This window comes from Gopherus evgoodei, chromosome 4 (assembly GCF_007399415.2).
Source record: "Gopherus evgoodei ecotype Sinaloan lineage chromosome 4, rGopEvg1_v1.p, whole genome shotgun sequence".
NCBI lineage: Eukaryota > Metazoa > Chordata > Testudines > Testudinidae > Gopherus > Gopherus evgoodei.
In genome coordinates this window covers 141,451,829-141,478,103 of record NC_044325.1, presented here as the reverse complement: position 1 = coordinate 141,478,103, position 26,275 = coordinate 141,451,829, and the positions used below count along the sequence as shown (strand labels likewise).

The following is a 26,275-nucleotide window of genomic DNA, read 5'->3' as shown; positions in this document are numbered from 1 at the left end:
ATCTAGCCAAGTACCTTCACTACAAAAACAGAGTCTGCGGTCTTTTGGGCAGTTGGATCATAGCCTGCTGTATGGGCTAACTGGCCAAAGCATGGAGAGAGAACACACACGCAGTCAATGACTGACTATACTGTGGACCTCAACGGATGGTGCAAGAACAACTAGTAGTCGTGAATAGAACTCAGTGATCCTAATATCTGGTCCCCTGTTCTAATCAGTGGGCTTCAGACTAGGGACAGCTAGCCCACTGAGCGTCCTCAGGCAAATCACTTAACTGCTCCATGCTTCAGTTTCTCCATCTGTAAAATGAGAATAATAATATTGCTGTCCTTTGTAAAACACTTTGAGATCTACTGTTGAAAAATCCTAGATAAGCACAGGACATTATTATTACTTATTATTACTTATTAGTCTACATTCATCCTTAAGTCTCTGATTACCACTTGCAGTTTCTGCTGTATATCTTCTCATGTGGTAAAGATCTCCATGCACCCTATCAGTTCCATGCTTCCCATTGCTTCCTCGAGCTCACAGACGTCCCAATGTCACTGCCTTTCTTTCTATTAAAAATTTGCCCTTTTACATCTGCAACCTCTTGGAACCAAAGTCTCCTAGTGCTTCACTGAACAGTTTATCCTTGTATTCAATATTTTCTGGTTTGCATAAGATGCCCTATCCCAGTCTTAGTATACCTAGGATAGATTAAACAGCCAATGAAATAAGCTGCATTGAAGTTATCAACTCCTTTCCCAGATTTCTTCACTTTTATCTTTAACCAGCTATGTCCTAAAAGGGTGAGTGAGTGGGTTGGACCTTTGGCAACTTGCTCACCCTAATCCCCGTGACCTTGGTGAATGTGCCCTTTGATAATGTGGTTACCAGCCTCTTATTACTGTTTGCAGAGCAGCTTCACCCTATGCCAGCTGATAACGACCCACCACAGGCTTTCCCCCCACACACACACTTTCTATTTCGTTTCATAACTGCTCTTTGCCACTTAGCCAAGTCTAAAAATAAAGGAGTCAATAGACTTCAGATAAAAGATTAAAAGGACTAAATTAATACAGCCTGGCCAAACTGCAGAACATGGGTTCAGGCGGGAGGTTTTCGTAAGTCTAAGAGGAGCTGCAAACACTAAGATACTAAGTACAAGGGGTATAATTAGAAGGGGGATTAAAATTAACAGGAAAATTTAAGCTGGGTTTTAGGAATAATGGCCTCATTGGCTAAGGAACAAACTCCCCAAGAAAGAAGATGAACATCTCATCATTTGGAATCTCTAAGGTGAGAGTGCAGAATGTATTGCAGGACACAATGTAGTTTTGGCTCCATTGCAATCAGACAGTGGAGCAGGGCTGCTTCTTTTCCTCCAGATTTTGTTTACCAGTCTGTTCTGCAGTGCAGCCTCTAGGACAGTGTTTTCAAGACCGTGTGGCTGCCTCTCTATGAAAGCAAAGATGGTGCAACAAGATGTAGGAAAGGTATCACCCACCCACTCCTACCATCAGTGCTTTGCTCCATTGCCAATGCTGTGCCCATATCCTCTTCTAAGGCAGAGCTGCTGTACATACTAGCTGATCCCTATTGCAGCTGGGGCTTTACCAGACATCTAGCAAGATGGTAGCAAAAAGGACTGGAGAAATGGATGGCTCTTCATGAAGTACTAAATCCATGGTCTCTGGTGGAGAAGCCCCTACAAGCGTAAGCCAATGGGGTAGCTGCCAGCCTGGAGTTAGGGAGCCTGACGGCAGGGAAGGAACCCCCTCTACCCCCCCCGGAGCCTGCAGCTGGGGATGGGATGTTGAGTGCTAGACCCTGCTTTTTGAGAGAGGTTTCCAGGAGCACAGGGAACCCCAGCCCAGAGGGACAGGGCCCTGCCTATAAGAAGCAAAGCTGGGTGGGGAGCAGGAGTGCTCAGCAGCACAGCAGTGCCTTGTCATCCCTGCTGCCCACAAGGCAAGGGGGCGCTGTGGAACCAGGGGGAGGCACAGAGTAGGGGGCAGTTTGCAGAGCAGCCCCCGGGGAACCAGGGGGAGCTGGAGTCGGGGGTGGGTGGGAGTCAAGGACGCAGTCAGGAGGCGCTGGAGGCAGGACAGCAATAGAGGTGCAGTTCCCGCAGATGTCCAGAGGGGGCGCTGCCGTTCAATAGGCTCCGCAAGGCCTTGTGCGTGATGGGCGATGGCTGTGCAGCGCATGCGCTCTCCCCACTTTCTCCTCCGTGGCTGATGCAATTCTCCGGTACGGTGCGGGCGGTATCTCGAACAGGCAGCAGCTTGGGTGGGCCGGGGTTGGTAGTCCAGCAAGGAACCAATCATAGGCTGGGGGCGGTGACGCAGTTGCCAGGATGTTGCGGAACGGCCCCGCCCACTGCTCCCCGAGCCCTGTCGGGTCAATGGGAGTTGGCCGCGGGCGCGCGCCTCGGAGGCTAGTGTGGGTCTCGCGCCGGGTGGGCGGTTTAACCGTTGCTCTCGCGGCTCCGACGCCATTTTGTTCTCGCTGTTTCAGGCCGGGCAGCCGGCCGGGCCGGGCTCCATGGTGCCGTCGCTGGCCTGAGGGGACTGCTGGCCCGCCGCACTATGGAGCCCTGCCCGAGAGGAGACCGCGACGCCGCTAGAAGATCCCGAGCTTCTGCAGGCAGCAGCTGGATTCCGGTGCCGGAGAAGCGGCCGGGCCGCAGGGAGCGCTGAGGAGCCCCGCTATGGAGCCGAGGAAGCGGGAGCAGGCGAGCCCCGGGCTCGGCCAGGCCAGCTCCTGGTTAGGACTCCCCTGGTTGAAGCTCGGCCCCTGTCCCCCGGCTCCTGCCGTGGCAGCCCAGCCCCAGCTTAGCACCCCCTTCTCCTGGCTACGGCTCGTCTCGCAGCTGCTTTCCCCACTGCCCGGTCTCCTCCACCGGCTGCTGCCCGGGCAGGGGCTGAGCAGCGCCCTGTGCCCCGCGGCGGGGGAGCCTCCGGCGGGGGGATCGCAGGCCGCGCCTCTGCTGCTGCTCTCCGAGGCCGCCGGGGAGCTGCGCTGGCCGGACAACGCCCCGGAGATGCGCCAGAAGAGTAGTCTGGCGCCTGCCCAGCCGCTGTGGGGAGCTGAGATCTTGCGGAGCGGCCTGGCCCCGCTCAGTGTCCGGCAAGTGGACCTGGTCTCCTACGTGCTGGGCCCCGGCGGCAGTCCGGGGTCGGGCTACGGCCAAGCCTGCTGGACCGACAAGAGCCATCTGCCCCAGCCCTTGAGCGCCGAGCTCCCCGCGGACGGCTGGCGGGGACCTCCATCCCGGGAGGGGCTCCCGGAAATCCAGCACCTGCGCACCAAGCGCCTGGAGTTCCTCCAGCAGCAACAGCTGGCGACTAATTGCTTGCCCGTGCCTGAACCGGACCACGGCTACCACAGCCTGGAGGAGGAACAGCAGCACAGGGGTAACAACCAAGAGGATCTAAAGCAGAAGTGTGATGCCTGGGAGCTGAGGTGCCCCGAGGAACTGTCTGAGCACAGCATAGTGGGGCAAGCTGGAGAAAGCCCCCTAGAACAGAAAGTATGGTGTCCTGAGAAGGAGGCAGCTGAGGAAGAGACCCTCTCGGAAGAGGATGAAGATGAGGATTCTGATATAGAGCAAGACCTGCCAGTGTCATCCAGGCCTGCTTGCGCTAACAAACTGATAGACTACATTATCAGGGGCAGTTCCAGTGGAGAGGAAAGTTCAGAGGGTGAGGAAGACTGGGATGGGGATGATGATGATGATGGGTTTGATAGCGAGGGGTCCCTCTCAAATTCAGACTCTACTAGCCAGGATAGTGAGAGCCAGCACCTCTGGAACTCTTTCTGCAGTTTGGATCCTTATAACCCTCAGAACTTTACAGCTGCCATTCGAACTGCTGTCAATGATTCAGAGAAGGATTTGTCTGGTGAGTCATATGTAGAGGAGGATTCTTCATGGGCTGAAAGCCCTCCTGGCTCTCCTGCCCTCAGTTCTGAAGAGGATGATGAATGGGAGTGTAGTAGTGCAGATGAGGAAGATAATTTGGAACTTTGGAACTCATTCTGTAACTCAGATGATCCCTATAACCCTTTCAATTTCAAGGCACCTTTTCAAACTGCAAAAAAGAAAGGGAAGCAGGACTTAGAAGGAGCATCAGGGCTGTGTCTGGTCAGCTCTCAGTGCAATCTCTTATTCACCTGTCAGGTGCAGCTGCTGGAGAACCATAACTGTGGGGTCACAGATATTGTGCAGCATGGCATTCTTTTTGGAGAGAAACATACAAATACCAAGAGAAAAAAGGTATATTTCATGTTAGTTTATGTACTGGTATTGTGGTACAGTTGAACCTTAGAGTTATGAACACCTCTGGAGTGGACGTTATTCATAACGCTGAAATGTTCATACCTATGAACAAAATGTTATTCTTTTAAAAGTTTACAACTCAGCATTGACTTAATACAGCTTTGAAACTTTACTATGCAGAAGAAAAATGCTGCTTTTAAACATCTTAATTTAAATGAAACAAGCACAGAGTTTCCTTACCTTGTTAAATCTTTTTAAACTTTCCCTTTATTTTGTTACTATCATCTGTTTAACACAGTATTGTACTGTATATGCTTTTTTGGTCTCTGCTGCTGCCTGATTGTGTACTTCTGGTTCCAAATGAGATGTGTGGTTGAGCAGTCAGTTGATGATCGTAACTTAGGTTCTGCTTTAGTGTCTAGGCACTTAACTCAGGATCAGGGGTCCATTGCTTAGAACAACAAGTGAAAACATGAGGTATTCTGGAAGTCAGTGATGGCAGGACTTTTACCCATAGCAAGAGATGGTCACTCCTGCAACAAGCTTTAGAAGCTAATTGTTCAATTAATATTTGAGTGTACATCAAGTTTTTGATAAAATGGCAAACAGTGATGTGTTATGATGTTAGTTAACAAACTTTTGTTTCCTTAATCCTCTGAGTTCTGGAATTTCACTTTCATTTTAAAGCAGGGTTTCCTTGCACTTTCTGGGTGCTGACACTGTCTACTGTTTTTGGTCTGACAGCATCTGGAAGCATTAAGGATTTAGTAAAACTTCCTTGTTTTCTTTTAATCTTTCCTTAACAAAAAAATTAATGTGACACAAATGTTTGTATTTGTGTCAGGCCCATATTTCCATTTTATAAATTACCCAGAAATGATCTCTTCAGATTGTAGCCAAGTAATTTTATTAAACTAGTTTGTGTAATAGCACATGATCGTCTTAATGGTACTTCTAGTGCAGTGGGAGGAAACTCTTTAATACTATAGTATCTTAACACTTGGTAACAGAAGTCAAGAACTTGGTTCTTATAGAAACTTTGAAAACAGTCTGAGTTTTTAAAAAATGCATAATAACACTTCTGTTGAGTTTAAACACTTATTAGTCAGATTGAAGTATTCTCTATAGTAATCCAAGGAATTAGTTAAAATATTTTAACACTATAGTTCTAAATACAAATAGACAAGTATGGAGATCTGTGTATTGATTGGTTCACAGGTTTTGTTACCAAGTCTCTGAGGAGTTGGCTTGCTGGATTGACATTGATCTTGTGTACTAGGATTTAGCTTAAATAGCTGTCTAAAAAGTTAACTATTACTTTTAGGCTACTGTAAATTGAGTCCCTTTACAAGCATATTGTAAGACAGTGTCAAATTTTGCAAACCCCATGTAAGGGTTTGTAAGATGGAGTTCCATGATACTGTAACAGTTTATCAAAATAGCCTGGCTTGGGGATAGTCTGATATTCAAGGCTTGTGCCCTGCAGCTTCATGAATAGCCAGTTTCCCAGTCTTTCACCTGCCATTCCAAGTACCCTTTCTTGCAGACATGATCTGATAACACTGTGATTTGAAGTAGTTTGCCAGCTTTTCCTTATAGGAGAAAGGAGAGCATTTCCCTTTTTGAGCACCTCCCTGAGGGTTTGGCTAGCAAGAATTACATCTCAGATCTTCTCTCCCTTGCCATCTTATGATGGTTGTGCTTTTAACTTCTGCTAGGTCAGGAAGTGGCATTTTGCACTTCCTGACTCACCTAGCATCAAGTGCTACTGCTTGACTGATTTATTTTAGTTTGTTTTTAACATCTCTACTTTAAAATCTTTATTTTTGAAATTATATTTCTATTCCTGGGTTTCTTTCCCCTGACAATAGCAGAATTTTTGCAGCAGCAGACTTGCTGGGAGATGGGAGCTTAAGGTTGATAGTTTTCTTTGGATGCTGTTGACCCCACCCCTTCCTGCTACTGGGATGGACTACATAAACTATGGCTGTTTGAGCCTAAAACTATATGTATATATCTTAGCCTTTACCATGATTATGAGAATTTAGCATTTCATCTATTTAACCGAAAGTAGCTTGACCTATGTTCCATTCTAGCATACTTTTGAAGATGAAATGAAGACTCAATGACTCTATAGCACCTAACTGTGCTGTCTGATGAGATTGAGTCCTATTCCTTTAGAAGAGTAGAGCCATCTAGATCAGCTTTCACATTTTCTGAGCCATAGCTCAGAGGTGAGTTTGAAAGAGCCCCAATGGTATGTCAACACTCAAACAAAAGACCCAAGGCAGGGCTGTGGCTGACTCTGGCTTGGCAGGGTCATCTCAGGTCCCAAAGCTCTGACTCTTGTCTGAGCCTGAACACTTACATAGCAATTTGACAGTCCCCGAGCATGAGCCTGAGTCAGCTGACCTGGGGCAGGCACTGGTGAATTGCTGTGTGGGTGGACTTCCCTACAATCACTTGGGATACATGTGTGTATGTCAGTAGTCCAGCTCTTTTAGTATTTCACTATAAAGTCTCACTTCATCATTTGAAACTCTTCAAATTAAGTATAACTACGTTTATAAAAAATTAGCTGAGTTGCAGCAACAAATTAACATTAAAAACTTAAAATGCAAATTTAACACTGAATAGCTTTTAATTCTGTTTTGTGGAAACAGTGAAGACATGAGACTGAAAAAGTTTCTAGAAAGTGACTTGTTTTAGAAGCAACCATTTGGTGCGAAATGCACTTCATGTAATGTTGAAAGTATACATAACACTCTGTAATGGACAATGTGTTAGACAAAGATCAGAATCCCTCACCTGAAGGGTTTAGTTTTAAAAAGTATGCATGTATACTACATAGCACATACACACACACAAAGTGGCTAGTGGAAATTGCAGCTGGAATATTTTCATATAGTAGCAACTTGTAGTTTGATGTCAGTGTAATTATGTGCAAACTAACTCCAAGTAGATGTTTACTTCTGTTCTTGGATTATACTTTATTTAATGGCTTTGTGTAGGCATTCTAAAGAGCCACTTGGTGCACTTATATAGAGGTTCATATACTTATTCTTTTATCTTCAAGATCTTGCTGCATGTCAGATGAAGGCTTTTAAAAACACTTTATTGGAGTGCTTGAAATTTGCATTTTTAGGAACACCTTACCTATTTCACTTGTTTGCAGTGGTAATTTAGATACGGTAATTTTCAAACAATTTTCAAACCCTTTGTGTAATCCATCCTAGTAACACAGTGAATGAACAATGATCTGTATGCAATATCTAGTTTGATATTACAAAAGTTGGTAATTGTACCCAAGGGGGTGCGGTAGACTGATGTAAAGGGGATGAAATTAGTAGGCCACAAAGGTACAGGCTGATGTAACTATCCAGTTTATTTGAAAGCAGAGATTTAATTAGATGTGGCTGATCTGTTACCCAAAGATTGCTTAAAAGTGACAGAGGGTTTCTTAGTCAACACTGTTGTGCAAATCACCTTGAATAATTCAACAGGAAAACACAAGGTATCTGTTGTTAACACACTATGTTGAATTAACTAAGGACTTGACTTCCAATGGGGAATTAAAGCTAAAACTGAGTTTCTGGACTAGTTTTAAGACTGATGACACTTCTGGATCAGTCATTGTATGATCCCTTTGATAAATAGCCCAGTAGGTCACTACATAGAAGCTTTATCTTACTCTCTGCCAGTGCTCAAAGTGCACACAGGTGTGGGGTGAGTGTGGCAGCAGTAACTGAAACCTCCTGGAAATTCTGGGTAGAGTAGGCTTGAGGAAGTGTAAAACTAAGGCCTTGTGCACACTGGGGATTTTAACTTTTGGTACCACCAGAGTAATGCCTAGTGTAAGGCTAAGCTGCAGCCTGCACCAGTGTGCTGTATTCCTGTTTCAAGCAGGGGGATAGGCTACGCTAGCGCATATAGTCTCTTTGCCTGTTTGAATTGGGATAACTCCCTAGTGTAGCTATGCTGGTGGCTGGCACTGATGGCTGTTCCTGGTATAAAGTGTGTAATTTTAAGAGGTGCAATAATTATTCTAGGCAATTTCTGCATTTACATTACTTAAACCTGCAATTGGCAAAAGACTGGATGATTCTGAGATTGCAAATGAAGTGGTTCTTGGGTGAGTGGTTAGCTTTTAAAAAAAATGTTAAGCAAGTTTATACAGCTTAAGTTAAACGTCTCCTTTAAAATGTTAAGGAAATTCTAATAGACTCTCATACCCCACTCTTGTGGTTTTATTTGAATGCAGAATCCATTTGTACTGGAAATGCCTTTGTCTAGATGTTGGCACCAAAGTTTGTGCCTTTTTGTTAAGTTATAGGAAGCTCTTTTCCGTCTGAAGGTTTCCATAGTAGCTTTTTCAGTCAAACATTTTGAGGGGACGAAAGAGGAGGAGAGAGATGCAAAGAACAGCTTCTCAGTGAGAATGTTTTGCTGAATATACAGTGCTGCAGTGACACAGCTGCAGCGCCTAGAGCTTCTCCACTTGGCATAGGTACTGCACCTGCCTGAGAGGTGGTAACTATGTCCATGGGAGAAGCCCTTCCATTGATGTAGCATTGTCTACATCTGGAGTTAGGTCGGTGTAACTGTTTCATTTGGATATGGATTTTGCAACACCTGAGTGATGTAGTTATACTGACATAAGTTTGTAGCGTAGACCAGGGCTAATTGTCCAAAGTGGAGTGTTTCCAAGAAACTGGAATTAATACACTTGTTCTGAACATTGCTATGGGATCTGTAATGACAAGTAGTCAGGGCTTCAGTTTTTAATTGCATCTGAAACACTGAAGGTAGCAAAACTAAGAAGTACATAATTAGATACTGTATGGCATTCACTTTAGCTTATTAACTAACATCAGAAGGATAATAAATTAAATCTTTAAAATAGCATTAGGCTGGGTGATGAGCTAATATTGTGATTCCAAATATTTTGTTTGAATTTTAAATACAGTGAAAATATTGTTGTATAACCATTATGGAAGAAGATACTGCCTCTGTTTTAGTAGCATGCCTGCCAAATGTTTGATCATAGCTTTAAAGATACACTTATTTGCTGCATCATGAAGCTTAGGGTTGTGACATTTGAAAATACCATTACTGTAATTTCAAAACTCTGTACGTGGTATTTAAATACACCTGCTGAATTCACTGTAAGTCCTAAATAACTGATCTGTGTTGTCTTAGCCATGTAACTATAAGAGTGCCACTTCCTTAAATTTAAAAACTGTACAACATCCTATTCTTCATATTGATGGTGGGACTTCTTGTTTACCCTGTAATACCCATAGTCTATTCAGAACGGTACACAACTTAAGTAAGCTTCAGGAACTAAGTTCTCCTGTTTTTACCTTTGTAAAGATAAACTAAAATACACCCATTTAAAAACAGGCATGTTACAACCTTGTGTTGTCACAGTCAAATGTTAGTGCAAAGACCACACTGCACGAGTCAGTCAACATTGAATTATGTTTTCATTCGGTTTTTTGGGACAGTTTTTAATTTGAGTCCTCATGGCAAAATATGGTAACAGTAGCTGCAAATACTAATTAAGAATGAGATCACTTTGTGTAAATGATTGTCCAGTGCTTTAATACAGTGGTTGTCAACTAGGGGTCTGGAGCCCCCTGGGGTTCCACTAGCAGGTTTCAGAGGACTCTGCCCATTAGGGCCAGAATTAGACTTGCTGGGGCCAAGGGTAGAAAGCCAAAGCCCCACCGCAAGGAGCTGAAGCTCAAACCTGAGCAACTTAGTTTCACGGGGCCCCGTGTGGCATGAGGTCCTGGGCAGTTGCCCTGCTTGCTACCCCCTAATGCTGGTCCTGGTTTTTATGTGCAGAAAAACAGTTGTGGCACACATGGGCTGTGGAGTTTTTATAGGATGTTGCGGGGAGGGCCTCAGAAAAAGGTAGAGCACTCCTGCTTTAATAAACATCTTCTCTTTTATAGGTAACATTCCTTGAAGAAGTTACTGAGTATTATGTAAGCAGTGAAGAAGATCGGAAAGGACCCTGGGAAGAACTTGCACGGGATGGATGCAGGTTCCAGAAACGAATTCAAGAAACAGAAGATGCTATTGGATACTGCTTAACCATAGAGCATAGACAGAGGATATTTAATAGACTCCAGGAAACATACTATAAAATGCCTGATGTTTTCTAGCCCCCTAAATTTGGTAGCCCTGTTACCCTACTGTTTCTATAACAGGGAGCTAAGCATAACTTTAATACTGCTTCCAAATTTAATGTTCAACCAATAAAATAGACCTAATTATGTCCAGATTTGATATGGAAACAAAAAATACCTTGGTCACTTGAAGAATAAGAGCGATAAAAGTGTATTACTCTTAAAGCAGTTTGTATCTCAGCTGTTTAGGTAAAATCCAGCCCATAAATGCCTTTTGTACACACCATCCATCGCTACTACCAATTGGATAGTTTAGTGAGGTCCTCGGATCGGCCCTGCCAGGATCAGTCATGGCCCTGGTGGAGTGCCGAGAAGATGGTTGAACTTGACTTATCTAGGGGAAGTAAAAATCGTAACAAGGTTTCCATAGGTGAACTTAATGAAGGATCATTAACGGGGTGCGTGAGGAGAGACAGGACCGGGCTGGGCAACCAACCCTGGACCAGGGGGACAGAACTCAATGCAGATGTGTGTCACCTGAGGTCACACGGAGCTGGCAGGCAGGTTCCAGGCACCACTCCATGTGCCGTCCGTCACTGCCTGCCTGCCTTGTAGGTTAGAAGCAGAGGGGGCACCCCAGAGGGATTGGAACAGATTCCCTCACCCAGGAGCTAGGTGCCTAGCGCTCTCTGTGAGCTTCACGGCCAATGGAAGGCGGTGGTTCAAAGACTTGTGCGGCTTGAGGTGGGCCATGGCCACCCATGGGCAGGGGCGGGGAGGATGGAAGGGGGACTGCCAAAGAGGCAAGGAGGTCTGAGGATGCCCGTTCTACCAACCCCCATCCCCCTGATCCATGAGAAGTTCGGGGCGCAGAGGGGCTACCCTGCCTCCCTCTCTGCAGTGTCTCTGTATGCCTCTATCTGCCATATGTAGGAGAAGGGTGGCAATTAAATTAGAATTTTGCACTTTTGGAAAAAGAGTCTGAAATATTTGTAGGGTTCAAAACCCAATGATTGCAGTTCTGATTTAAAGTTTGAATAGGTAGTTGAAGCAGTTCAGTTGTCTCTTTTTCCCAACTTCTGTGAAACAAATTTGTTATTTTGCCTGCTAATTGTATTAGTTAACAGTCTTCTGTCTCCGTCTCAAGACTTCAGTTTTGCTTATCAGGTTTTTTCTTTGTTACATAACACCTTTGATTATTTAAATATTTTGATCTAAAGCTGGATTTCAGGAGAGCTGAAAAAACTACCAGTGCTGCTACTCTTGTGTTTTCTAAATACAAAATTCTTGCCTGCTACTTATCAAAGCTAGTTGTGCAGTAGGTCCAGGTTCTTTCAGAACTCTGGAAAGCTGTTACCCTGATCAGTATATGCAAGATGTAGTACATGTACTGATGTTGAGGGTGACCGTCTAAGCCTAGGCTGTATCATGGGCAGTCAACTGCTGGTTATTCTTTAGTTTTCACTTTAACAGCTTATGGCATTTGACCCGCAAAGGACAATGAAAAGTGGAATTCTACTTCAGGTTTTTGGCCTTTTGAACCAACTCAACAAGCTCTAAAGCTACACCCAAGTACATACTTTCTTTACAGAAAACCAGTATTAATACCACCCTGCCTCAGCACTTTCACTTAACTGATAGTATAACACCATATACATGGAAGCTGACAGTTAAGATGTCTCTCGTTGAAGAAAAATGCATTCTTTAGTTGCCTTCTAAGTTTACTATTTCAACTAGAAGCTATTTATTGTTTTAAACTAGTAGTAATCTTCCTTTATTTGAAGTTGAATATTGCTCAAAAAGACAGTAAGATATACTGTCTTCATGTAAAATTAAAGATCTGCTTTATTGCAGAGCTTGTCTGACAAACTTGAATGGCCAGAAAATTGGCTATACAAAAACTATACACCAACCTTGGTTTGGGTTTTTTTAATCCCTGTTGAGCCAGCATGAATTGGATTGCCTTTTCCTGCAAATTGTCTTAAATTAGTGTGTCCCAGTGAAATCCTTTTGAATCTTCCCCTTTTTTGGCCATTTCAGCTTCTAGCAATTCAAGAAATGATCTCAGGTCAAATTTAAACCCAGAATTGGGTGATGTAAAAACTTACAAAACATAAAGCCGGTAGAACTGCTTTCATGATTTAAACAAAAAATTCCAAGGGCAACAACTCTTAAAACACTAGTTTCCCTTCAGTGCTTGCAAGCCAAACAATGTGATAGTGAGATGAAGGATGGTCTTGTGGTTAAAGCACATGAGATCCAGTTCTTTTCCCAGCTCTGCCAGTCTCCCTCTAGCTTCAGACAAGTCACTTTTTGCTTTCATTTCTCGGTAAAATTAAGAATGCTCCCTTACCTCACAAGGGTTGTGTGCAGTTTTAATTCATTAGTGTTGTGAGATCATGTGAAAGCATTATAGGAATACAAATATTGACTTGGTGAAAGAACTAGAAAGGAGCTAAAAAGTGAAACTGACTAGTGGGTTTTCATTGTCACTAATTAAGTAAAATTAAACTAAAATTCTAAGTTTTTAATATGTAAGGAATCTGCTTAATTTTTAACCTGACAGCATCTCAATCCTTTTCCATACATCTTCATCATAGCAATAAACGTAGTTTTCATTGAGGTACATATCTACGTAAGCACTTCGAACTAAATTGCTGTCCCCTTCAAAGTATCAGGTGCAAAAAGGAAAAAGGGGGATTCTGGCACTAAACTCTCAGTTGTAGAAATTCAATATAAAATCCCTAAACAAACACAAACCAATTTTAGTCGTCTTTTCACTTTCCTTTCCCTACAACATATCTTAAAATGGTAATGAAGGATATGGAAGGCTGTTTTTTGTACGTATAAGTGTTTAAAAGAACACCTGTTAATTTTAAACTTTAAATCAAAACTGTAATTATCAGATTTTATTTTTATATAATTTTAGAGAGGTGAAGTTAGAAGCCCGACAACCTTCTAAATTGGCTTTATACAGATTTTAATTGATTTGATTGTATCCAGTTTGTTGGATTTTTATATTATATTTCTGTATATAATAAAATTATTCAGAACTAATCTGTAAATTGAAATAAAGATATTTGCAAGATAGTGCCAAGTTTTGTCCTTGAAGGATATTACATGAAGTATGTGGGGTGAAACTGCAAACCAGACTCTGCTAAATGTCTACATACAACTTGTACCCTTGTTTCAGACAGTAGCTGTGGTCCAGTAAAAACTATGAATGTGTATAGAATTTTTATTTGCAGCTGTTGTAAAGAAGAAATACAGTGCTTTGTTTTCTTTTAACAAGCTTGTTGTATTTGATATGTGAGCAGTTTTATGCTGCTATTTCTTAAACTAAGCTGCTGTGGGCTTGATCAGAGGTTGGAGAGATCTTAGGGAAAACAAAGTGATGTGAAAATGGCATTGGTGATTCAGAAGTTGGCACTCTTCACTCTGACTCAATAACTCTGTGGTGGTAAGGGATCCTCTGTAGCTGAAATGTCTATCTTTTGGGCAAAATATAAAGTTTAGGGTCCAGGCTACATGCAGTCAAGATCTTGTGTCCCTTTTTGGAACAGTAGGGCTTTAATCTTGATCAGATTTCCATTTGGATAATACATTTTGTCTGCTGAAATTCCCCTTGTAGCCGACACTGGATGTAGTATACTTGTATGCTATAGTCAGTATAGATACTTCCATCGTCAAGATGTGTAGTGTTATGCTGTTAAACAGCTGTTGTGTTTTTAATAGTGGAGTGAATATATAGAGATTAAAGTATTTTGGGATTGTCCAAAAAAAAACAAAAAACTTGCTCTCCCCCCTCCCATGGAATTTTATTACTTGAGACTTGTTTTGTTTCATGAGCTAAACATCTAATGCTGCTTTAAATTAGAATCACTTCTAATGTTTTCCATGTGTTGCTTTCTGGCATCACTGCCTTAAGTTCGTTTTCTTTCTTCTGTATGTGTTTCACCAGGAGACCTAATCCATGGTACTACCAGCCCATGTCACTGATTTCTTTTCCCCTTCCAAAAGATGGTGTATCCATTTTATGCAAACGTGCTCATGAGTCCAAATTTCTTATAGATCAAGGGAAAATATGTTGTTACACATAAAAGGGGAGCCAGTTGACAATGTTATGGAAAAAAAAATTTTGTGGGGGAGGGGGCATGATGCACCACAATGAAATGATATATTCAAATGTACAATATGTTTTTTAGGTAAGTATTCATGAAGATGGCAGTGCAAAAATCACAATTGTGTACAATTGCAGTTTTCTTAAAAGGGCAACAGAGCACTGTTGGCAGCAGAATAGAATATATAAAATCAAGTGATGCACCTACTATGTAAATCATGCATCAGATTTGAGACTTCTACTATTTAGTGAATGAAAGCTTTACTTAAGTCAATTGAATTAAGAGATTTCCATCTTGAATATAGACTGCACAATTGGTCACTATAGCATAGGAAGGATCTAATTGTTTTAAAGAAGCAACAGCATAGAATGCTAAATATTGTAGTTCTGAAAAATTTGCTGTGAAGAGTGGTTTAAAAAATTGTTGGGTTTATGCTCATTAGTAAAATAAATTATCTAAAGGATTAATATGACAGATTCCAATGTTTGTATTAAAGGCTTCAAATAACTGCCATTTTTGCATTATCTCTCATAAAGATGGAAGTGAGCCCTCACCGCTTCATGCAAAGAGTAGTAATATTCGTTTGGAATGTGTTATGAGGGAAATGCAAAACCAAAGTGTAGAAATAAATTGAGGAAGCAGATGTTAGTGCCTGGAAGAGGACAAGCCTAGCAACGCAGGAACATGGGATTACAGTACAAGTAAAAACTTTCATGATATCTTACAGTATCAGTTACCTCACTGATCTTCATGTTGAGAGCATAATTTATTGGTATGTAATGTCTCTTGCTAAGCAGATCTCTTAATAGTGCAGATTAGTATTTGCTATTGCTGCAGCTGTATGGGTGTAATAACCATTTTAATCTGCTTTGTGCACTTTTCAGTGATTGGTGAACTGGCAGGTGTGAGTAGGGATATGGGGCAGGTTTCCGTGCACTGGAGCTTTAAGTAGGCAGATGGCGCTCTGTTCTTCATTGCCATCTTGTGGTCAGTTCTATTCTTTGAGTGCCTCCTTTTTTTTGTAAACATGGCCTGCTTGGAGCTAATGTCGCCTGATGCAGTTGGTGCTTTCTCTGACAGGCCTTGCAATCTGCAGACAATGGAACCGTCAGTATAAAGCCTTGATGGACATTCAGACAATTGCACCGCACAATTGGCTGACCGTTTCTAACAGCAGACTACTGTCGTAACTGTTTCACGGGAGCTTGGTGCTTTTGAAAAATGGACCTTTCAATGGTCGTTCTAGAGGCAGTGTTTCAGAAAACAGTAGATTTAAAATTTGACTTGATTTTCAATTTCAAGTCAGTAGCAACAAATATGAGGAATTAATGACAGCTAGGGCCAGGCATTACTGTGGGTAGCACTGTGTTTATTTTCCCCCTCACAGCATAGTCAATGCACCTGAGTCTGAACCCACAGCTCTCCCTGATCTCTCTTGAACCAAGATTGCCGAACTTGTTTCCATAACAAGTGCTTAGAAGGAACATTATCATTCTTAGGCAATGAGAGAGATCCTGCTCGGCTTGTTGAAACCCTTGGAAATAATACTTGAGTTAATCACTAATAACTTATCAAATGTCTGAAAGCTATTGTCTCCACATATTCTTACAATAAATTATCTTTTTCTGAAAAGCTGTTTTAACCCCTTTCTCAAATGTCTAAGGTCTGTCTTATGGTCCAGATAATGAATAAAAATCAACACTCTAGGGTACCCCATTTAGCTGAAAATAGAATTTAGTTGGTTCACAAGTCAAAAGCTTTTTTTTTTTGTCCTGTTTGCCAGCACATCTAGTTGCAAGCTGGAATGTGAAAATCTCGGTAACTTTTTGCTTCTTACTTTATTAGTACTAAAGAGGCTGCAATTTGAATTTAGCTGATGTTAGGCAGAGTATACATTTTTTTTTCTGTCCTTTAGTTCTGTATCATCTCCACAGGCCTAACAGGAGTAAAATGACAAACAAGCAGCTATGAATAATTGACACACGGAGTAAATATGCTAGCTGCTATTGTTACAATCAGCTCTATCAACACCAAATTCCATTTATGCATTGCTTGATATTACTACACGTTATATATAGTTTTGCCCTACCGAAGAACAAGTTTCCTCAGAAAATCCCCCATGTGGATGGAGGAAGGGGGAAGGCACAATGACTGGATCCTAATGAGTAGAATTCAGGAAAATTTCCATTGGCACCTTTTATCCACTCTGTAGAACTGATCAGCTATTACTGTGAAAGGAGCTCAGGTTACATCAGCTCCTGGCTGGTTGGTGGTTTCACCAACTGGGAGATGACAATTTAAAAAAAAACAAAAAAAAACCCCTTGTAAAAGCTGACCATTTCCCTTTGGAGAAAGAAGCACAAGAAACCATTAGTAGCAGGCATCCATCTGTTAGTGCTGCCTGATGCTACAGCACGTAATGACAGGACTGTTGGTAATAAAAACAATTGCTACTTTCCAGTTGGCCCAGTTGTTTGAGGACATCTTGCATGCAACGCCCTTTTTCTGTCTGCTACAGCTGTGTGAAAAAAATAAAGCTTGGGGAAACTAACTGTATGCAGAATGCTGTCAAATGTCTAAAATTCCATCCCCAGTCTTTGTTATTGTAATGTTAGATGCTGCGATAGTAGGTGGAACAGTTTTCAGAGAGGTGTGATTTTAAATTGGTGTTCCTTTAATTGAGGGATTTAATTCCTATAGAAGTTCCTATTTTAACTATAAAATATCTATTTGTATTAAGTTGTATATAGAAGTTCCTATACAATATATATTTGTATCAAGGTTGCATGCAAAGCCCCAACTAAGGTCCGGGTCCCATTGTGCTTAATTCTGTACATGCATATAGTAAGAGAGTCTTTGTCCTGAACAGTTTATAATTTAAATACACAAGACAGGTTGAGGATGGGAGAAAGGAGAGATTATTATCCTAATTTTATCGATGAGGAACTGAGGCCTTGTTGACACAAACTTGCACCAGTATAAAGAGAGCTTGGTTTTTGAAATTGATTTTGTTAAACCTGTGCAAGCCCCTAGGAGAATAGACTTGTCAATGTACAACTCTTTTCAGCAGTTTAACTTGTTCGTAAATCTGCTATGTCGGTTGTAAAGACAAAATAAGCAAAGGTGCGTCCACCTGTAACATGTTTGTGACAGTTTAAATCTGTTTGCAAACCAATTTTATTTAAACAGATGCAGCTTCTGTGTGCGGAGCAGATGTGAGGCACAGAGAGATTAAGCAATTTGTTTATGGTCACACACACAATTTGTAGCAGAGCTGGGAACTGAAGCCAGAACTAAGCCTCTGTTGTTAAAATGTAGTTATTGTTTAGTTGAGGAGCTTCACAAAAACGAACACACACAATTTATACAGACATGAGCCCTCTTATTGTGAAAACAGTGACCCTGTGTATAGAGAAATTGGATGCAAGTCCCAAATTGGAATGCATCTTAATGAACAGGTTGCAATCTCTGTTCCGGTGAAATTTCTCAGAATGAAGCTTTCTGGGGTGGGAGAGAGGATAAGGGGCTTCCACTGTATTTATACTTAGTATAATTTTACTTTGTATCAGTGACCAGGGCTGCTTATTTTAAATTTTCTCTTTTAAGAAGATTACTTCTTAGCAATGATTTTGTTGGCCAACTCTCAGGCTTAAGCCTACTCTTCTCCCAGAGAAAAGATAGGATTTGTATTAGAGTCAGAGAAACACTAGGGATTGGGATTTGTACTGTGAGGCTCTGGGTGGGGGAACAGGTTTACAATGATACCCTTTCATATGCTATGAGGCATCACAACTTGTGGAGGATCCCAAATGCCATGGTGACAAGCATTGTGTAAATTCGGGGATGGAGACATATTAGAACAAACAGAGAAACAATTTCTTAATTATCATATGGGGTGGTAATACTTGCCAGTAAAAGGCTGTTTGGACATCAGCTCAGAATGAAGTTACGTGGACTCCATTATGCCAACCTACGTTTTCTCCCTGTGTTTAATGTTCTACAGCTTTCAGCAAAGCACAATAGGATCAACTGAGGGGTTTGCAGCAATGATACTGCTCAACATGTTAAATGTTAAGTCATTAACAATCCAAACAGGAGTATGCAATAATTATACTTTCCCTTTAGCTAGAACTTACCATCCAAAGATCTCAGAGGGATGAATATCATTGTCCCCATGTTACAGATGGGAAAGCCAAGGCACAGCTGGGTAAATAACTTACCCAAGGTCCTAAAGCAAGCTGGTGGCAAAGTTCGCTCTAGAATCAAGTTTCCAGACTCTCTATTCCCTGCTCTATTAATTATAATGCATGGCCTTCTATATTGCCAATTACATGTGACCTTTCAGCTAACTTACCAGTCTTCTAAATTTACCTTCTCAATGATCCCCAACATGTTTCAAGCTCTGTAGAGTAGTTTAATTGCATAGGTGGTTGAATGAGCCATATCTCTGAGGTTGAACAGAGTAACCAAACTGCATGAGAAGAACTAGAGTGATTTTTAAGGGAGAGAAGCGGTCATGGTGGAATAAATTGCTAGTGTAGATTCACTTGAAATTAGATAGGAAGAATTATTATTTAAGCTTGAATTGGGCCAATTCCCTGGGTTTAATCCTATTGTACAATTAATAGTGTATTACTGAGATGTGCTAGAACCCCCTTATAAACACCTTATCGATGCATTCCGCTGGACCTCTTGAAAATATCTTCCTGACAAACTAGTTCTGGTGTAGAATTTCCATTAGGAGAAGAAAATCTTTTGTCCAGAAGGTGGTGCTAGAATTCCTTTATTGAAGCGCAGATTATAAACAGGTGTCTGGTTGTGACTTATTCCTCTGATCAGCATAGTCTTTCTGATACTGTTAAGAGATGTAAACTCCATCAAGGGTTACTGTGAGCAAAGGTATTCTGAGGTGTGTGTTTTACATTATGGCCACCATACAGTGCTGAGGGTGTTACTGAGGTAATATGGATTTGATCTTAATGGAAATAAATAGCCAGTACCCTTTGTTGACTCTCTCTCACGCGCGCACACACTCACACAGTCAACAAAGGCTACTAGCTATTTCTTTCTGTTTTATATTGCACTATGCATTCATCATATGGTTGACAGCCTGGATATATTTTATGTCTACACGTTTATCTGCAAGGAGCTCCCAGTGCTTTATGCATTTCTGGGGTTGAGACTAGCCAGTAGCACTGCATAGCTAAAGGAACTTGGGCCAAAGGTGGGTGGCTCCTTCCCATACAGAACTAAGTCCTGTGCATCTTTAAAATTCCTGGAATCTTAGTTGTCAAGGTCCCAGCTGAAAGACTTGCATAAAATAAACCTCAGAGCATTTGGTTTATCTGCCTCAGAAGGATGAAGGGCTAAGTTTACCCTGCCAGTTTGAATCTGTGGTTCCAAGGACGGTAGGAATTTCCTACTTAACTCTTCAACCATTAAGCTGTACCCATGTGTGTATAACATCAGTGCTCCACCTATCACAGGCCTTTTCAAGGTACTTTGGCCTAAAAGAGTGACCTAGAATGAGTAGATTGCATTGCCCCCTTTTCCTTTTTTTTAAACCTAGCCGCACGCCACACTGCTTTCGCAATCTCTGCAAGCGAAGGCTTTTAGCATTATCTAGAGTTAATCAGTGGTCAGTCTAGCCACTTGTATTACAAACCTCATTACAGCTGGCTCCAGCCCCTAAACCAGAACTGGATTGCACCAAGTACACTTGGCTGGGAAGAGGCCTCAGTACAGAAACAGTACCTTACAGACTGGATTTCTCACCAGCTGACAGATAGCAACTAATTGGCAGAACATCATTTCTGAGCACCCATCCTTTCCTTTAAAAATAAGCTGTGATTGCCAGTGCTCCTCCTTATGCACAGGGATGCTCAGCAAGTCTCCTCCTTTTCGGACTGCACCTCACCCTGACGTGGCCTACTATTAATGTCATTCACGCATTTTTCCCTACACCCTCCTCCCAGACAGACACTTTTAGTACTGTAATGTCAAGGTCACAAAACACACCAGCCTATGCCAGGAAAGCTGCGTGAGTTAACTCAGCTTTTCTCTATATCTCTTGGGTTTTCCTGCATTTGTCATAGTCTTAACAGATTTGGATCTTTTTAGCTGGGAGTCCGTTGGTGAAGCTCTCTGAGAAAGAGGGGAATTGGGACTCCTGGGTTCTCTTCTCAAGATGTTCCAGGAAGTTTCTTCACCTCTCTGCGCCTTGATTTCTCCATCTGTCAAAAGGGCAGTAATCAGACCTATCAGCCAGGAAGGTTGTGATGTTTGATAGATGTATATCTGCAAAGTGCTTTGAAAGCCTCCGCGGATGTGCTGCAGATAAGTGCAAAGTCTTGTCATCACAACAGTAGCTTGTATGGTGCATCTGTATGCCTGTTCACTTCCTAAGCTGTGCATTTTTGGTGAAGGAACGTTTAAGAAAGGTTTTTTAAAAACCCAACACCCTGCTGGTATTTTCCTCTTGAGTTTCCATTGGATTAAGAAATAAAGAAGGGGAAAAAAATCTCTTGTGGAAAGTAACAAAAGTTGATTTATTAACCTGACAAAACAGAGCCTGGAGCAGCTCTGGATTCTTGGCAAGGAGTGTATTAAAGCCCTCCAAAAACCCACATATTATGTACTCTGGAGTCCGGAACAGCTCATGCTGGTTCCTTATGGTAATATTTGATTAGCAAGTTCCTAATAATTGCCATAGGCATTTCCCCTGAGTACATGGGGAAAAGGACCCAGAGGGTGTCGGCTGAGGGAGATTCAGCTTCCCTGGGAGAATTACCAAGGGAAAAAAGAGACTCTTTTTAAGATCAGATGAGCTTATCCCACATGGTCCCTGATCCTGCAAACCCTTATGCTTGTGTTTAACTTCTTACAGTTCCATTGAATCAGTGGGACTTCACACCATGTTCAGTGTTAGGTCTGTACATCAGTGTTTGCAGGATGAGGACCTGGGTCAGGATCCTGTGACTGCACTGTGAGTAGTGATGGACACTGCTTCTTCCTGTCATCTCCTAGGTACCTATATCATGCATAAAGTTTACTCAATTGCAGAAAAATAAATGTAACGAGTTTGGCCCTTGATTCAGGAAGCCATGCCATCAGGGCAAACCCCTCTGCCCAGATTGACCCCTGTTAGCTTAAATCGGGTGCCCTGTGCGCATAGAGGTTTTGCCTGTCCAGAACAGTTTGCTGGAATAGGGCATTAGGGAGCCTGCAAACTCTTATGCACAAGTGTGCTCTTGCACATGTGGGGAGCCCTATTCCAGTTACTGAGGCTGCTCCCATAAGTAAAGTTATGGCTGTGTATGTTTGCAGGCTCAAGCTGGTGAGGAGAGAAGTTTGGGGTTGAAAAATGTGATTTTTAACCTGAGTGAGCTTCAGCTAGGATTAGGGGAGTTTATGAACAGATCTCTTGCTACATTTGACTTTTAAAACTTTTTTTTTCACTTAAACCAGCTCAAACCCCCAATCCCTGTCCAAAAGCCAACTGTATTATTCTGTCCTCATCTCTTGAAAAAGACTGAAACTATTTAACGTGGCCAAACAGATCACAGAATCCGTTCCTGGTCTGAAACCACATGTTCCAGATCCCAGGATAAAAAGAAACAGCGGCTGAGTCACCCCTGCTGCTGTCGTTCTAGGAGTCTTTCCATTAGAAGCATCCCCTAAAAGTGACAATACGCACTGTCCTTTTGTGCATCAGATCTAAGCTCCAATCCTTTGCTGTCTATTATGATTATTCACTATTTAAATTATTGTAGCACCTTGTCTACAAATCTAAAATCATCTGGGTTGGAAGGCACCCTATTGATTATTTCTATTATGGTATGCTGCTGAGACCTGGACCCCTATGTGCCGGGTGGTGTACAGCCACACAGTAAGAGACAATCCCTGCCCCCCAAGAATTTAGGGTGAAATCCTGACCACACTGAAGTCAATGGGGCTGGGATTTCACTCTTGCAGTCATAGGGTGGGACAAATGAAGTATTATTCCTATTTTAATGATGGGGAACTTAGGCCGAGAGTGACTAAAGCCCCAATCACATAAGCACATGCTTAACTTTAGGCTCATGAGTAATGGTATTAATTTCAACAGGGTTGCTCATGTGTCTAAAGTCACACATAGGTGGTTGTTGCTGTAGTGAGGCCTAGTGACTTACGAAAGGTCACATGGAACCAGACCTTCCAGGGTAATGCCTTAATCGTAATGCCATCCTTCTTTTTATTCCCGACATTAGCCTAGCCAACCCACCAGCATGGTGCCGTGTGAAACCATCACCCAAGGACTGACTAAACCAAAACCAACCTCACCCATTTCCTCATTGCTACACTGTGACTTATCAGATGTGTTTGTCACTCCTGGTCATTCAAAGAGCTATTGAAATATCCCTCTCTCGGGCTTTAGGCAAGCTCCATTCCCCACAGTTTGAGCAGGGAGCTCCCTTTCGCTGAAGCAGCCCTGTCCGGTCCCACTCATTTGGAGAGAGTAGACTTCATTTGTTGCATTAACTTTTTAAGGCAATGTTTCAAAACGAATCTTCCCCCTACTTGCCATCAAGGGTTTTGAAAAGTACTGCAGAGGTGGAGCCACTTGGGATCATCTTGTTTCCCTGATACTGTAAGAGGTGCCACCCAAACTCCACCTATCCCCTTTAAAAGAGGTTTAATTGATGGCTGTGAAGAGAGCGAGCAAATACCCGTTGGACAGCCCAGATACTACTGTGTATAATAACGATCCCAGCATACTGCCTCCATTTGGCTTTGAGATCTGAAGAGCAGAAGAATTTGACAGTGTTTAATGTTAACAGGAGAAGGGAATGAAGACTTCATAATTACACACTCATGAGTTAATTGATGGTAATTAAATAAAGTAGGCGGTAAAGGAAGTGGCTATGCACTAGCCCTAAGAGTTATGCAGAGAGCTGGTGCTGCAGGAATATCCTGTGTACTCCAGGTCTTGGGCAAAGCAGCAGGTTGTCTCTGACAGGGTTAAATTTATGGGTCCCCCCTCCCAGCTGTTTGCAGTAAACAGAATCTCACTGGAAGGTCTGAACTGAACAAGCATTTGTCTCCTGGTGGGACTGGCTGGAGAGGGTTTCTCTAGGTACTAAGCAGCAGCCAGCCTTCTTTTCCCTCCAGCCCTGCCTTGCAAAGAGCACTTAGGTGGGGGTGGCTGACCACAGGGAAGGTCTGACTTCTGAGTTGGGTGGCTTTGGATTTCTCTCCATCTGCTGGCATCCTGCAGCATGGGGGGCTCCATGACTGATGACATTGACTGGCTGGACCTGCCTGGCAGGTGGACATATGGAGTGTGTGAAGGCGGGCGAGTCTTCTTCATCAAGTACGTTCAGCTGGCTCTCTTTGTTTTCCTACTTGCAGTGTGCGTGTGTTTTTTTTATCTCCCCCCTCCACAACCTAGTACATGTTCTGAGCCAGGTGGTGTGTGGACATTGGTGGGAAAGGGGGCTTGGTAGAAGAGCTGGGAGAGAGGGGGACAAGGCAGAAGGAATGGCACAGAGGAGAAGAGGGGGATTGTGGCCAAGCATAGGGGGTAACTGAACTTCTGGGGGCTGTGGGAGTTAGGGGCCTACCCCAGTTCTTACTAGTCCTCTTGATGCCTCCACACCTGACCCTACACAGACCTCAGGCATTTTTATTCCTCATTTTCCCTCCCCTTTTATTTCACTGCCTGAGAGGACTTCAGGGGTGACCCGGCTGATGCTCCTTCTCTCGTTCCCCGAAGCCTGGCACAACTATTGGAAGGAGTGGAGTCCCTCCATAGTGCAGCCACTGATAGGATCTGTTGCCTGGCAAGCCCTTTGAGGAAACTGTAGACCAGCCCTATCCATGATCTTCAGGACCTCCCTTCTGCCTCTCATTCATGCTACTGGGGGCCGAAAGAAGAGGGCCCTTGTAAAGCTCCTCTCTGTAAGCAGCAGGGCGAGCACCTACCCCTCCTCCAGACAGATGTGATGTATTTGGGAAGCCAGGATGGGAGTCCTCCTCAGAGTCAGGTGCATGTTCTGACATTGTTTGTTGTCCCTCACAGTGATGAGACAAAATCTACCAGCTGGGTGCACCCAGGCACTGGATCCCCCATCCAGAGTGGGCACTTTGCCAGCACAGGTAAGGAACAAGCCTGCTGAAACTGCTAATGGCCGACAATGTCATCATGATTGCAGCTGCTCCCTTGGTCACATGTGTTTCCCCTTCCCCCTCTGCACAGTTAATAGAACATCCTGCAGCTGACAGCGTTAGACTATCCCCTCTAGAGCTATCTTGTAAACAATCCAGGGATGAAGGGGTTAGTACACTTTGCTCCTTACGCGGATACTAGCAACCTCTTCCAAGAGCTAATGTGAATTGTTGTCTAGTTTTAGCCCTCAAATTGTTGAAAATGGGGGTTGATTCCTTCTATTGCTGGGAACCCAGACATGCTAGCATCGGATTGCTAGGTGAGGGAGCCAGAGAGCAAAACTGGCTGGGAACAAGAGTTAAACCAATCTGAGTGAAATACTGGAAGTCAGCTTGCAGCTTCAGTGGTGAAAACTAAATTAGCTTCACAGACTGTTCTGCTTCTAATGGTCTGCAACGTTCTGCTGCAGTTCAGGGACACTGATTCTGTCTCTGTGCACACACCCACGGGGTTTCCAAAGGGGAGTGGGTGGGCTGTGGTATACTAAAGATTGTGGGAGTTGCAAGTTGTCTCTTTGAATGTGGGGAGTAAGGGTTCCCTGGTCCTGCTTGCATCCTATGGGGGCTCTGCAGTGAAGCCTGGGAGCAAGTGTAAGGTGTCAGTCAGTTGTGCCTCTCTGTTTTAGAGTGCAGCCAGCTTTTGTGTGTCTTTGGTTTGGGGTTCTTATGTGTTATCGTTCTGAATTCTAAGAAATCAAGTCACGTTACATTGCAACCTTCTGGCAAGAGTATTTGTTTTTATGTAACTTCACGGCACACACACAGGGAACATAACTGGGCTCAACTTGAAAGGAGCCTAATTTCCTGAGGGCGGGTGCTCAGCACTATCTGAAAATTGGATCTCTTTACGGGGTCTCAAGTTTGAGGGCAGGGGCCCAAATCACTAGGTCCTTGGAAATGCTGTGAGCATATGAACAAATGAGTTGACGGTGTCCCTGAATCTACTTCTGTGCTGCTGTCCTCTGTGCGCTTCAGCAGGTCTCTGTAAAAACGTAGGGGAAGAGCTAAAAACAATGTGGATTGTAATTTCTAAATCAGCCTGGGTTGGCAGGGAGGGTGTCAAGATGGGTCACTTTCAGCTGAAATTTCCTGAGATGCAGCATTCCAGGTGCATAGTAATTGGTTTGTAACTTGGGAACACACAGAGTTGTCAGACCGGAACTGTCTCAGTGGCCCTTCTATTCCGGTACCTCACCTCCTGCCTCCCAAGAACTAGCTTGTTGTCTACCTGGTCCCTCCCCTTTCTCAACAGTGACCAGTGATGGGTGGGAGAAGTGGAAAGACTGCACCTAACTGTGCAATAATATCTCATGTGAGGGAAGCTTCTCTGAGCTTAGCTGTCAATCAGTTTGTCCTCCAAAGGCTGGTATCCTGGAATAATTTTGAGCCTGCCTAATGTAACTGCAGAAGATATTCTTATTCAAATAAGTGCTTTCTTGAAAGGTAATAAGCTAAACACGGCATCCATAATATCCTGCAACAGAGAGTTCCGCTCTTGAACAGATGAATGATGTCTGCTTTTGCTGTTGTATCTTTTCAGACAT

The 26,275-nt window shown here is 43.0% G+C and overlaps 1 protein-coding gene across 1 annotated transcript; it reads left to right on the top strand.

Annotated features, from left to right (window-relative positions):
* Nucleotides 1–2,075: 2,075 nt before the first annotated feature.
* Nucleotides 2,076–13,495, top strand: PPP1R15B (protein phosphatase 1 regulatory subunit 15B). Its single transcript, XM_030561520.1, has 2 exons — nucleotides 2,076–4,264; nucleotides 10,228–13,495. The coding sequence occupies exons 1-2, from the start codon at nucleotides 2,699–2,701 to the stop codon at nucleotides 10,438–10,440; spliced, it is 1,779 nt and encodes a 592-aa protein (XP_030417380.1). The 5' UTR covers nucleotides 2,076–2,698; the 3' UTR covers nucleotides 10,441–13,495.
* The last annotated feature ends 12,780 nt before the right edge of the window (nucleotides 13,496–26,275 follow it).